Here is a 14854-nt window from a genome sequence, read left to right as displayed (position 1 = left end):
AATTCTGGTGATTTGTATGAATAAGTTTGTGTAATTTTTCATTTTGAATTATTATATAAATCGAAATTATAAATTTTTTATATGAATCCGAAATTATTAAAATATTTGAATTAAATACTTGATGGACGTTCATTTTAAATCGGTCGATAGAAAGGCCAATCTTGGGTTAATTGCTTAAGTGATCGTTTTAGTATTAAATATTCATTCATAGAATCAGAACGTTAAGTAATTTATAATAAAAATCGAAGTTTATAGTTGGTCAATGGACTCATATAACTATATAATTACTTTATAATAAGACCAAAGCTTTAGTATGTATTATTATTTGCTTAGAAATAAACTTTTCTAAAATGAAAACAATTTTTTATTGGACGTGGAAAATCACGAGGTTATAGTGGAATTTTCCTAAACTCAAAAACCAACCAAGTAAAATAACAAATTTAACCTCAAGGACAAATTGCGGAATTTTCTTGTTAAGTTTCGTTTTTTCTGTACACGTTCGCTTGTTTTTGGTCAAATTCAATCGGATGTATTTACTATGGATTTTAGTACTATACTAGTATCCATAGCAAATACATCCGATAATATACACGATATTCTATAGTATTCATTTGAGCATATCAATTGAGACAATATTTGATGAAAACCATCCATTAAATGAATATAAGTATATACTACAATCAAATAGTAGTAGTAGTAACAAGTTCTTGTAGATTTATTGCTTTATTGGGCAACTAGGGTAGTAGTCTACATATGACGGATGGTGATACATTATTACCAGTTTAGTTGACAAGGTATATAATAGATTTGTTTTATATTAACATTGTTTTTATTTTTAAATGGACAATTAGGATATGCTTTGTCGGTATGCCTGCAACGCATAGAAATACGCTGATAATTTAAACTAGACTATATTTCGATATTTCTTCATGAATCTGCATTTTTTCTTGGCTAATTGGGATTCGTCATATTATCCCTGTATTTCTTTTTCTGGCCAAAGGGAGAGTTTTTGCTTTCTTCTGAAAGAATGCCACCATTTCTGAAATAAAAGGCTTTGTATTGCGCTTAAACAGCATAAAACGTTACTACGATATGTCTACCAAAAATTGAGTGTCGGAAAATGTCATGATTTTTTGAAATACCTTCTGTCCAACTATGCTGAAATATGATGGAGAAAACTTCGGATGAATTTATGGAGGATCAGATAGACGGACAAGCAGTTATACACTTTGAGCGTGTTTTCAACCACTTGGTAAACGAATAAGAATGAACACTTCATCAAAGAATTGAAGCTTAAAGAAATTGTTAAATTATAGGAATAAATATTAATAAACGAACTATAATAATTAAATATTTTCAATAGGACATTTCGTATTCTCAACAAAAAAAAAAAAAAAAATAAATAAACGCTACTTAAATTTCAATGAGAACATAATTTAGGTAATATTTACTTTTTTCGAAAATTAGGGTCTACTATGGGAGAAATTCGAGTTGTAAAAATTATTTTGTTTGTTTATTTATTTATTACCTAATTTATTATAATTACAAACTATAATTAACATTTTTACTAGAGGCTACACTTATGGATCATGCACGCCATGCTCATTTCAAAACGATTCGTTCATGAAAATGAATCAACAAACATGTGGTGCCAAACGGAGAGCAGGCGGTGTCAATTTGACAACGATAAAATGACACCATGCGTTGTCAAAACAACAACCAGCGTTTATGATCTGAAAACGTTATGGTTACCAATTTATAAACAAAATATGTTTCCGCTACCGTGACTCGAACCTTTGTTTTCTGCACCATACGCGTTAACAGTCGCCTTAGCACATTGCACCACCGAGGGAGTTGCCATAATAACATCAAACGATTATTTTAAGACTTTTCATGCCAAAGAAAAACGAATGCCATTCATGAAATCGTGAACGACGAAATTGTGAACATTCCGTTTTGATTTTTTGTGAACGTTTCCGTATCATTTTGTTACCGTCCGTTCACAACTATGGAACGTAATTTTTTCTATTAGTGTATCGGCCTAAAATTGTTTTGTGTCATTTTTTTTTAATTTTTAATAAATTAATGTAATAATAAGAAATGAAATTTGTCATGTTAGGGAAAATTAACTAAACTTAGTGAATTATCGTGAACTGCAATAAAGGCTACAAAGTTTTATTGACTTTTTAAAGACTTGTTTGATATTGAGATATTGACCTTCCCTTAAAGATTTTAGTATTGATTCCGAGCCAAAGATGCGGCTTCTTTAAAATAAAGGCATTTTTAGGGACTTATCTAGTTTTAAATCTAGGATCAATAAAATTAAAATTCAGATTTGATTTATCGGATTTTCATTCTCTTTTTGAGCTATATTAATTATATATATTAATATTAAAAATGTTTCCTAATTTCTAAAAACAAGCTCTAAACCAAAGATGCCATTACCTCAAAATAAGTCTTAGCCTATATTTGAAGCGTTTTTAGCTTAAATGTAAAGTTTGAATATATTTGTTGAATCAAAAATGGGGTTCTTTACTTTAAGGAAAATTTGTCAAAGTTCAATGACATACGATTTTAAGAGAGGGACGCAAATTTTCATAATTAGTGTCTTAAGACAAAAGTTTGAAGCAAAGGTTATAAATTTTCTTTCATGAAAATTTCATTATTTTAATGAAATTTGTCCTTAATATTGTGTATATTGTGCGTTCTTATTTATTTAAAACACAACTAATATATTTTCTTGTTTGTTTTGATACATTGACCTAGTCTTTTTTACATGAGCACACGTCTTATATACTTTTTTTAAACATTGTTAACACTTTGAACATTATTTTAGTTGAGTAAGGTTAACATATACATTTGTTTAAAAACACGTACTAATGTTGCTTGGCTTGGTCTAAAGCAAAGTCTATGCAACAAATCTGTAAAATATAGAATTAAGTTTTAGTGATTTTTTTTCTATAAAATAAACTATATAACATAAGGTCATAGAGGCATCGGTTTATTCATAGTTATAATTATTTCTTAATTTATATCGATTGTTATACTAACCTGATAATCTTTTTTCAAGGCATTTGAGTAACTACTTTAGGAAAATTATGTATATCTGTATCGGTGTGATAGTATATGTATTAAGAAAATACATCGTTTTAAAATAAATTATACTAAATTTTGCTACCTTGAATTTGATATGATTCATCACCTGCATTATTGGTTTTATTTTTGGGAAATTCTCCAAAATTTGCCATTATCAAATGTTAAAGACTTCAAAGAAAAAAACGGGTTTAGTTAGAGTTTTCATTGTTTCCAATAACTTACTTGCACCAAACCGATTAATGGAAAATTTCCAAAAATACTATGAAAATCAATTTTTTTGTGTTGTGTTTGTGGAATTCATTTAAAAGTGTTCATGTAATAAATAAATAAGCTGACATCCGCAATACGTTTATAAATAAAATTAGCTATTTGGACTTTAAATCTTCGGCCGCAAGAGTTAGAGGCGATTGAAAAGCAATAATGTATGACCAGAAATCTGCACTCGAGTCAGTTAGTGCAAATGGTAAAGTCAATACGGACAATAACCCCATTTCTAGCTGGTACAACAAGTTTGTTTCTTAAGTCTTTCGTTTTTGTTTTGAATTTTTAATCCAACGTAGCGTTGCTACGTATATGAAACAATGTTAGTGTAAAGGATATGGGTGTTATTCAAGTGGAATAGAAAAATTTGATTTATTGTTTATCAAACTAGAATAATAATTTTCAAATAACAGATTTTTTTTACGAAATTTTCTATGGATATTAAAATGTAGTAAAATATTGTAATATAATAAATAACAACCTATGTTGGAAATATCATTAAATATTTTATACACTAAAAAACCAGACCCGGTTCCAAAGATTTTGTCTTTACACTAATGATTTTGGTATTGATTCCGAGCCAAAGAAGCGGAGAATTGAAGTAAGGATACTTTTAAGACAGAATTGTCTTTTAAATTTAAGTTTTGCGTTTTTGATTCAAGGCAGCAAATTTTAATTTATTCGTTTTTTCTGTTTCTTCATGTGCAATCAGAGTCCTTTAAAAACGTGTTAACGACAACTTAAATTTTCAAATTCAGACTCGTCTTCAAGTAGAAATTATGCTATGTCTCAAGTAAAAATCGTCTTTAAAATAAAGTGTCGAAAAACGTCTCCTATTTGTAAAAACTTTTTTGCTTTGTTGCCAAGATGCAAACAGACAACAAATTTAAAGAAAATTTCTTCGATTTTGAAGAATTTCTCACAATTATTAAAGACAAGTTGACCTTAGTTAAACAAAATTTTCTTTCATTTCAAGATACCCATTTGTAATTTGAAACACTTAATTATAAGGAAAAAACTACTTTATAGAAAAGTTCATCGTTTTTCGTGAAAGGAGAAAAAACCTTATATCAGAGAAATGTGTCTTCTATGGTAAGCAAAAGACATGAAATCTTTGGTCTCACGACAATATTTTTTTCAGTGTAGATGAAAAATCTTGTAAAATGTATCCACTATATTTAATTTAAAACAAATTTAGACCTACATAGTTTTCTCAGAATCCATTGTAATTGAATTACAAGATCTGCAAAAATAAAAAAAAAAAATCGTAAAAAAAACTTTTTCTCCGAAACTAAAAAAAATATTTCGTCTATTTGGGGTTTGTTCTCAATAAATCTTAAATTTTAAATAAATTTCATATTCCACCATACACTTTTGGAAATAGAAATATTACATTGAATAGATTTTTTTCTATAATTTTTTTTCTTTTTAAACCTGGTACTTGTTCTGTTTTTGCAAGAGTAATTAAAATGTTCAATAAAAAAAAAATACTATTTGTTATCGAGCCAAACAAAACTAAGTCAAACATAGCCAAAGAAAATTGCAACAATTTTACCACATTGCTACCCATAAAGTTGTGGGGACGGTGATAGGCATTTGCAAACAAAAATTTGTTAATGCACCAATATTGCAAATGTTTGAAATTAGGTCATATAATGTAAGCATTACGCGTTTTAGCAGGTTTTTCTTGGGAAATTGGCTAAGCTAACAAACAAGTAATCGAAAGGAAAAACCATAAAAAACAAGTAAAAGGAAAATTGTTTCGTTTTATCCACTGTAGCAGAAACTAAATTTAAAATTAAAGTTTAAACATTAAAATTACAAATTACTACACATTTATTTAATGGGACAATTCAAGCCATTTGAAAATAGTAACTTTTGAAATGCCGAAATGATAGAGTTGCAGGCGCCTCATTCATTGGGACACAAAGAAAAACAAAATGTTGTAAATATGCTACATCATCATCCTCACGCTAATGATTGATTAACGTCTACTCCATCATCATCATCATCATTGTGGCTATCATGGTATTCCTCTATAACTTATGCTTATAGCAGACATCAAAATAACAGGTATCACAGATATATCCAACATAATATGTAGGAAATGCACTTCATAAATGAATCATAGATCTCGAGTTGGCATCTTTTTTTAGGCTTACAATAATCTGGAATAAAATATTGACAAAATATTATATGGAATGAAATTTTTTAAACATGGAACTATAACATATCCATCACAAATACTTTTCCTGTATTTGTTAAGCTACTCTTGTAAGTTAGTCAATGCATGGTTTAAATCTGAAATCAAACAATAATTAAAGTAGAAACCAACAATAAAAAAAAAAAAATATGAAATAAAAATTCCATTTTGAAATAAAATTCAAATATTTTATTTAATTAAATGTTCGGATAAATCTGAAATCAAAACAATTAAGATTAAAGTACAAACCAACAATAACAAAATATATATAAAATAAAAATTCCATTTTGAAATAAAATTAAAATATTTTATTTAATTAAATGTTCGGATGCTCGTTTTTCTTGATTAATTTCTCAATGTTTATGTAATTTTGACAAAATATATATATATACACCCATGTTCCGATATCCACTTCAATTCCACTTCCACTATTCACGTCAAATCCACGAACGTGAAAATTTGGTGTTCTTAATTCCAAGCTCTTTTTTGAACTTTTCTTTAACCAACTGGGTTGCACAAATCACCCAAAAATTCACTAAGGCGGAAATCACAATAAGTGGAATCAATAGATTTATTATAATTTATTATTTTTTTTTAATAAAAAATGACGCAGTTTTAATAAAACCCATGTATTAAATATAAAACATTTCACATTTTTTACGCGAGTACTTTTTTTAACCGGAAATACACCCATCTTGGATATCATTCAACTTTCACCAAGACTTTTGCAAGTGAATTGATTTCACGAAAATTCCGGTGAAAGTGGATTGTAGGACACGAAAATCGTGGAATTGATTCACATCCACCTGGAAGTGGATTTGGGTACATGGGCAATAAGGTTAAAAGGTTAAAGTGGCAGCCCGATTAAGATTCAGGCTTACTTTGACTATTCAGTCCATTGTGACAAACATGGGCAATAGTATACACAAATATGTATTTTACCAAATTTTCTGCAATACATTTTTGTATGGATTTTTTATTAATATTTTATTCATAATTTGAATAAATTTACAAGAAAGAATGGCCTCAGCGCCAACTATAGGCATTGTAGAGGCGGGCTGGCAAAATTAAACTTATGTTTTATAAAAATACATTTCTAGTTTATATATATATATTTATATATACCATATAATGTGATTCCAAATACAAAGCCAACAGTAAAAGAGAAAAAAACGACTACAAAAGGAGCGTTTCACATAAATACGTTTTTTAAAAATTGAATTTCTTGGAGTATTTTTGATTTCGGGGGGCAAGCTATTAAACTTTAATCCTCCAATATAATCAATACGTTGCTTGCGCTTTTCAAATCTACATCAAGGAATCCTCAGATTTCCTGGGTTTCTTGTGACAAAGTGAGATTGGTTTTGAACATAATCTATAGTATGACAGGGATGGAAAATGCAGTTCTATAGTACTTTTTTCAATACTTTTTCACCATGGTCAGTACCCTAGGTTAGGTTAGGTTAGGTGGCAGCCCGATGTTTCAGGCTCACTTAGACTATTCAGTCCATTGTGATACCACATTGGTGAACTTCTCTCTTATCACTGAGTGCTGCCCGATTCCATGTTAAGCTAAATGACAAGGACCTCCTTTTTATAGCCGAGTCCGAACGGCGTTCCACATTGCAGTGAAACCACTTAGAGAAGCTTTGAAACCCTCAGAAATGTCACCAGCATTACTGAGGTGGGATAATCCACCGCTGAAAAACTTTTTGGTGTTCGGTCGAAGCAGGAATCGAACCCACGACCTTGTGTATGCAAGGCGGGCATGCTAACCATTGCACCACGGTGGCTCCCTAAATAGTACCCCTGAGAATCATTTAGTACATTTGGTGTGGACATTTTGGAGCCGATTTCAGATTTATGGTACAATAGTTTTGACAAAATATTTTAAATTTTAGAGAAAGTCTTTAAAAAACGTATTTGATAATATTCTTTTACAAATTTGGCAAAAGGTCATGCGGGAAGAAAATCTCGATTTTGTAAAAGCCATGCCACGCTTCCACATGAACACTTTTTAGATAAGAAACTATTGATCGCGTACTAAAATACGGTCACGGTCGAAACTTGAGACAAAACAAATCTACCAACATTTGGAGAAAATCTTACCAAAAACTACCAAAAAATATTATTTTGCAAAAATTTATTTCATCAGAAAGTTTTGTCAAAATTGTATTTCTACAGAAAATTTTATCAAAATTTTTTCTTTTGGAAAATTTTTTCAAAATTTTATTTTATTTTTTTCCAACATTTCTTCTATAGACATTTTTGACAAAATTTTATTTCTATAGATAGTTTTTTTTTTCAAAATTTTATCTCTATAGAAAATTGTGTCCAAATTTTATTTCTATAGAAAATTTTGTCAAAATTTTATTTCGGTATAAAATTTTGTCAAAAATGTACTTCTATAGAATATTTTGTCAAAATTTTATTTGTATAGAATATTTTGTCAAAATTTTATTTCTGATGAAAATTTTGTCCAAATTTTATTTTTAAAGAAAATTTTGTCAAAAATTTATTTCTATAGAATATTTTGTCAAAATTTTATTTCTATAGAATATTTTGTCAAAATGTTATTTCTGATGAAAATTTTTTTTTATTTATCTACAGAAAATTTATGAAGTACCATGAATTCTATTTTATGAAGTACAGTAGAATTCTACCAAATGTGGCAACCGTGATTACATTATCACGGTAGTCTTTCCTCTTCAAATTTGGGTTTTGTGTACTTGCTTCTAGGAAGCAAATTTTAGTTTTTGGTTTTTTCATCTTTCTGTCTTTATATGCTATCAAAGTCCTTTAAAAACGAGTTAACGACAACTTTATTTTCCAAATTCAGACTCGACTTCCAGTAGAAATTATGCTGTGTTTCAAATAAAAAACGTCTTTAAAATAAATTATTAAAAAATATGTCCTATATTTGAACGATTTTTTGCTTTGTAGTCAAGAAAGACAACAAATTTAAAGACAATTTTATTAATTTTAAAGAATTTTTCTGAATTATTAAAGTCAAGTAGACCTTAGCCCAAAATGTTTTTCTTTCATGTTATGATACCATGATTTTTAAGTGAAATCACTTAATTATAAGGACAATACGACTTCATTGAAAATTTGATCGACTTTTGGACAAGGAAAAAAACTTTATATTAGAGAAATGCGTCTTTTATGCTAAGCAAAATTTGCATTCGTATTTTAAAGACATGAATTCTTTGACTTCACGACAATATTTTTGTCAGTGTAAGCATATATACAACTAAAAAAAAGAATAAAATTGAGAATTTCAGTCTAAAGGAGCTCTTGACAATAATCTTCCACTTTTACTTTTTCGCTCAAAAAAATACCTTTTTTGTACTTTTTTAAAAATTGTATTTTTCCATCCCTGTAGTATGATGTCCAATTCTATACAAATTCTTAAAAACAAACCTTAAAACTTGATTGTCATATGTACCACGTATTGGCAAAATAATTTTACATACTTCATTATTAAGAGCGATCGATAACTACCATTTAAGAAATGCATCCTTTTCGAAAATGAACTAAAAATAAAGAAAAAAATTTAAAGCGCCAGATCATTTCCATTTTAACCACGCTGTAGTTCATTCTTACCATTTTTGTGTGAAGTGTTCGAAAAACTTCTTCAGTTTTTTTTGATTCTTTTAGATTAATTCTAAATCGGGCTTTTAAGTTCTCTAAATATGCAAATAAAAAGACTTTACTTCATATTTTTATCCGAAGTTTCGTTGGTAATTTCCAACTTCTTCTGGGATGAATTTTATTGAAATCCGGCAAAACTGAACTAATTTGTATGTTAGAATTGAACTAATTTGTATGTCATTTAGTTCATAAAAATTTTTGAGGCATACTTGGAATAAAGAAATAATCGTTGGGCTGGGGAAATTTTCTTACACATTTTTAAAAATAAATTAAAACAAAATAAAATGTTTGTTATAAATATAAGTTCATTTTAGCATCAGTTTTACAACAGACTTTTTTTCTGTGAAAAAGCAAATAATTTAAAATATTTTTGCATAGAAGCAAATTCACCAAAATGAATTTTTAACAAATACTTCTAAAAAATAAAATTTGTACAAACTTTTCTATGTGGACAAATTATAAGCCATGAAAAAATACACACATACTGCATAGTAGCATATTATGATGATTTATTCCATGAAATGGAAACTCCCGAGAGCAGGCAAATATTGGCTAAACGTTACACAATTGTCCGATATTGTTGCAACAAAACAGAAAAAAAAATCCATCAGCAAAAACTACATGCAGACAAGAAATATTTTTAATTTCAACTTGTTTTTTTTTGTGGCAGAAAAGAAGGCTAGCTGGTCTTAAGGCTGACTGATAGCCATGCTTGTTGTGTGATGTTGCTTCATTTGTGGTGTTTCCTTTTTTCGAAAGTTGCATTGGTCGAATATGTAATCTGAGAAAATGCAAGAGTTTTGTACTGCTGCTGCAGATCTACTCTTTCATTTACAGTGGTTTGCCTTTTCTGGGTGTGTGTTACATACAACTCAAGGCTTATCAAACGATCAATACTTTAGGCCTCGTTGAAGATAAGCTGTAGTTAATGCAATACCTGGAATGTATTTAATTATTAATTAATAATTAATATAATCCAATGATTTCCCCTTATATCCGTAATCAAGATGAACTTTTATAAATTAAAATCTTAATACCATTGCCAGAAATTTTGAATATGGTATTCTATAAGGCATATAAAGATAATATGCTGAAAATGCTATAGGTCCATTATATGTAAAGCCTACATAGTTTTTGTATTTTGGCGATTTGTCTGAAAAATGTATCTGGCACTTGACGATCCAAATTGATATTTACATCGACTTCGATTTTACTACACTAAAGGCCCAATATTAAGATGTCAAATTTTTACATGTCTTAGATTTTAAACTTTTAAAATTAAATAACCAGCATAACCGGTCCAACCGGCTTTTTCCCAAAAGTAGCAAAAACGCTTAATTTAATATAAATGAAGGTAAAACAATTTTCAATGTTTTTTTTTTTTTTTATTTTTTGGTTCCATTTGCTTTTTGTAAATATTTCTGAAATGTTACATTAAAGACGGTGTTGAAGAGTTACGACAACTAAAAATGTTCTTGTACATACTGCATTTGGCTTTCGAAGAATCATTTTTTTGCTTTTCAAAATAATCACAAACAGAGTTCATTTTCTACAGAAAGGTACACCAAATTAAGTCGAATAATAATAACGTAAGAACTATCATATCATTTTGTTGATAATATATATTAATATATATTGAAATATCTCTGGAATTTCTTTAGAAAACCAACATATTTGACATCTTGGACGAATACTGTGTTGGAAGTGTTCAGAAACGAGTTTGAAGTGCGCAGAAAATACATTCGGGATGTTTTCTTATTTTAGTTTACATTGAAAAAAAAAAAACCCGAAAACCGGTTTTTATGATATTAAAAAGACCGGTTTTACCGGTCCTTTTTAATATGGGATTTTAAACAAAACCGACAATGGGTGCAAAACCATAAACCGGTCCACCGGTTTTCACCGACCGGTTTTGATCACTCTAGTGCCACGTCATGACTATCACATTTAGGGTTTTAAGCCACCGTAGTGCAATGGTTAGCATGCCCGCCTTGCATATACAAGGTCGTGGGTTCGATTCCTGCTTCGACCGAACACCAAAAACTTTTTCAGCGGTGGATTATCTCACCTCAGTAATGCTGGTGACATTTCTGAGGGTTTCAAAGCTTCTCTACACGCAAAAAAATAATTCTTTCCTCCCAAACGAAATTTTAGACAAACAAAGTTCGTTTATCATTTGCTTTTCGCTGTAAGGAAGTGTATTTGGAAGGAAAGTATATACTTTTTGTGATAAACGTTTATTCTTTTCCAGGATGTAAAAACAATTTCATAAAGACAAACTCAAAAACAAAAAAAAAAACATTGTTTCCTTGCTAATTGCATTTTCCCTCACATTTTTCTCACATCCACGAGTTTTTTTAGTTCTTAACACCTTTTTCTGTAATACCAACAATGTAGAAGAAATTATACGATTTTATAAATTTTTAAAATTTTTTTACCTTTCGCCTGTACGGAGAATCGAACCGCGGACCATGCACTTTGTAAGCCAATACACTAACCACTGAGCTATGTACCTGTTATGGTCAACAATAGATAAATATCCATATAAGTTCTATTTATATAACATAGCTTGCGGCGCCCACGAACCGAATAAACAAAGTTTATTTAACAGAAACAAATATTTAGTTTGGCACCGTGGAGCAGTGGTTGCTACGTCCGACTTGCATGCCAAGGGTCGTGGGTTCGATCCCTGCTTCGACCAAAGTTTTTTTTTTTTGTTTTTTTTTTTTACATATATTCCAGATATGTTCGGAAGATTCCGAAAAAATGTTCAACATTACATTGTAGTATATTAAATTTTGAACTGTAAAATGTGTCTTATTAAAGACCCAAAGTCAGAAAAGAACAGTGTTTGATATAAACGAAATGGACCGTGTTGTTGTTTCAAAAATAAGTTTTTTTTATTGAAAAAATAAAAATTTTGTAACAAACGAATTTTTTTGGTGATAAAAGTTTAAAATTTTCGAAGCAATTCAAAAAACTCTAACAAAAGAAAAACGTTTTCGGTACACGTTTTCCAAACGTTTTTTTTCTTTGCGTGTAAGTGGTTTCACTGCAATGTGGAACGCCGTTCGGACTCGGCTATAAAAAGGAGGTTTCTTGTCATTGAGCTTGACGTGGAATCGGGCAGCACTCAGTGATAAGAGAGAAGTTCACCAATGTGGTATCACAATGGACTGAATAGTCTAAGTGAGCCTGATACATCGGGCTGCCACCTAACCTAACCTAACCTAGGGTTTTAATGCTCAAAACTTCCTCACCAAAAATTGAATTAAATTAATCGATGCACTGTTGTTGAGTTTATCCCCGTTGCAAAAAATAATCGCAAGAAAATGTTCACGATTTAATTCCATTATATGGGCAAGTGGCTGTAAAAAACATGATAGAGCTGTTAGTTGACAGATTGCAACACTAGGGTTGCCCAATCCCGAAATATAAAAGGCAACCCTCGTACATACAATACGGGTTTTACTATTATAGCTTTTCTTGATTATTTATTTTTATTTATTACTAAGGGCGTTTTCGAATTGCGAATAATATGTTGCCTTGGTGTTACACTACTTTTTTCCTTATTATATTATCGACCAAATGATAGTGTCATTGCAAAATTATCGTTAATTCATAATATTGTGAAGGATACCGGATCCAAAATCTATGACAGTGTGCTTCATATTTTCAATCAATTTCGAGAATGTTGCACTTTTTATTCCAATCGAAATCGCCATAATTTTATTTATTACCATATTTTATTATTTATTACTAAATATAATATGGGAATGAGAAAGGATTTTTTATTTAATTTTGTTATTAAAATGTTATAATTATGGTTTTACAATATATTTTATTTTCTTGTAATTTAGTTTTTATCATTATTATTTAAATTTTATAAGAATTAATAATTTATCATTATTATTTATTTTTTTTTAATCATTAACAAATATTAATTATGAGTTAGTAGAATTTTGAACCACTGTCTAGAAAAACAATAATTTATTGTCAAATTTTGCTAACACTTTTAACAAAATTATTTGATTTCCATTCTCCATTGTATGGGAGTTAGTTGATGCTATTTCTCTTGTTGCAGCTATAATAACAAACATTTATTATGCCTATTATGTCATTACTCGTACTATAAAGCAATTGAACAAATTTTCATTAATATTTTACAATTTATTTTTTTCCTCCATTTACAGAAAATGTCAGAATTAACACCGGTCCAGCAATATTATAAAGGCAAAACAGTGTTTATCACTGGTGCCTCTGGCTTTATGGGCAAAGTTTTATTGGAAAAACTTTTGTATTCCTGTTATGAGTTGAAGGAAATCATTATGATTTGCCGTCCCAAAAGAGGCAAGACACCAGAGTCCCGTTTGGAAGATATGTGGAAATTACCGGTATGTACTATTGTGCAAATTTCTGCATAGGGGAGGCAATAAATAAATATTAAATTAAAAAAAAAAAAAAAATTATATCTTAGTGAGAAAATTGGTACATAGATATTCTTATGTACACTCAAAAAAAGGAAATTTAAATGAATTTAAAGATTTTGACATTATCTTAAAGAACTTTTGTTTCGATTGCCAGTCAAAGATGCTGCGTCTTTAAAACAAAGACATTGTTTAACTTTAAATCTAGGCTCTATAAATTTACAATTATACGAATAATGATCTCATATATTAAATTTTCCTTCACTTTTTGCGATAGATCAACCAATGTATTCGTGTATAAATAAATTTTTGTTTAAAAATCCAAATTATTATCAGATACTTCAAAGCAAAACATGTTTTTATACCCTCCACCATAGGATGGGGGTATATTAACTTTGTCATTCCGTTTGTAACACATCGAAATATTGCTCTAAGACCCCATAAAGTATATATATTCTGGGTCGTGGTGAAATTCTGAATCGATCTAGCTATGTCCGTCCGTCTGTGGAAATCACACTAACTTCCAAACGAAACAAGCTATCGACTTGAAACTTGGCACAAGGAGTTGTTATTGATGTAGGTCAGATGGTATTGCAAATGGGCCATATCGGAACACATTTACGTATAGCCTCCCTATAAACCGATCCCCAGATTTGACCTCCGGAGCCTCTTGAAGGAGAAAATTTCATCAGATCCGGTGGAAATTTGGTACGTGGTGTTAGTATAGTGTCTCTAACAACCATGCAAAAATTGGTTCATATCGGTCATAAAATATATATAGCCCCCATATGTATAAACCGATCCCCAGATTTGACCTCCGGAGTCTATTGGAGGAGCAAAATGAAATTTGGTATGTGGTGTTAGTATAGGGTCTCTAACATCAATGCAAAAAATGGTCCACATAGATCCATAATCATATATAGCCCCCATATAAACCGATCCACAGATTTGATCTCCGGACCCTCTTATAGGAGCCAAATACATCCGATCCGGTTGAAATTTGGTATGTGGTGTTACTACATGGTCTCTAATAAGCATGCAAAAATTGGTCCATAAATATATATAGCCCCCCTATAAACCGATCCCCAGATTTGATCTCTGGACCCACTTGGAAGAGCAAAATTCATCCGATCCGGTGGAAATTTGGTATGTGATGTTAGTATAGGGTCTCTAACAACCATGCAAAAATTGGTTCATATCGGTCCATAAATAT

At 29.9% G+C, this 14854-nt stretch overlaps 1 protein-coding gene across 3 annotated transcripts in view; it reads left to right on the top strand.

Moving 5' to 3' along the window:
- The window catches only part of LOC142238520 (putative fatty acyl-CoA reductase CG5065), a 59165-nt gene that overhangs the window by 10468 nt on the left and 33843 nt on the right, over positions 1 to 14854 (top strand). For all 3 annotated transcript variants that reach the window (XM_075310195.1, XM_075310197.1, XM_075310196.1), the window contains exon 2: positions 13408 to 13608. In XM_075310195.1, coding sequence (XP_075166310.1) covers positions 13411 to 13608 — 198 coding nt within the window. In that variant the 5' untranslated portion in view covers positions 13408 to 13410. The remainder of the gene's footprint in view (positions 1 to 13407; positions 13609 to 14854) is intronic.

Source organism: Haematobia irritans, chromosome 5, assembly GCF_050003625.1.
Source record: "Haematobia irritans isolate KBUSLIRL chromosome 5, ASM5000362v1, whole genome shotgun sequence".
Lineage (NCBI taxonomy): Eukaryota > Metazoa > Arthropoda > Insecta > Diptera > Muscidae > Haematobia > Haematobia irritans.
Note: the sequence above shows the minus strand (reverse complement) of the source record. Positions and strands in the feature narration are given on the sequence as shown.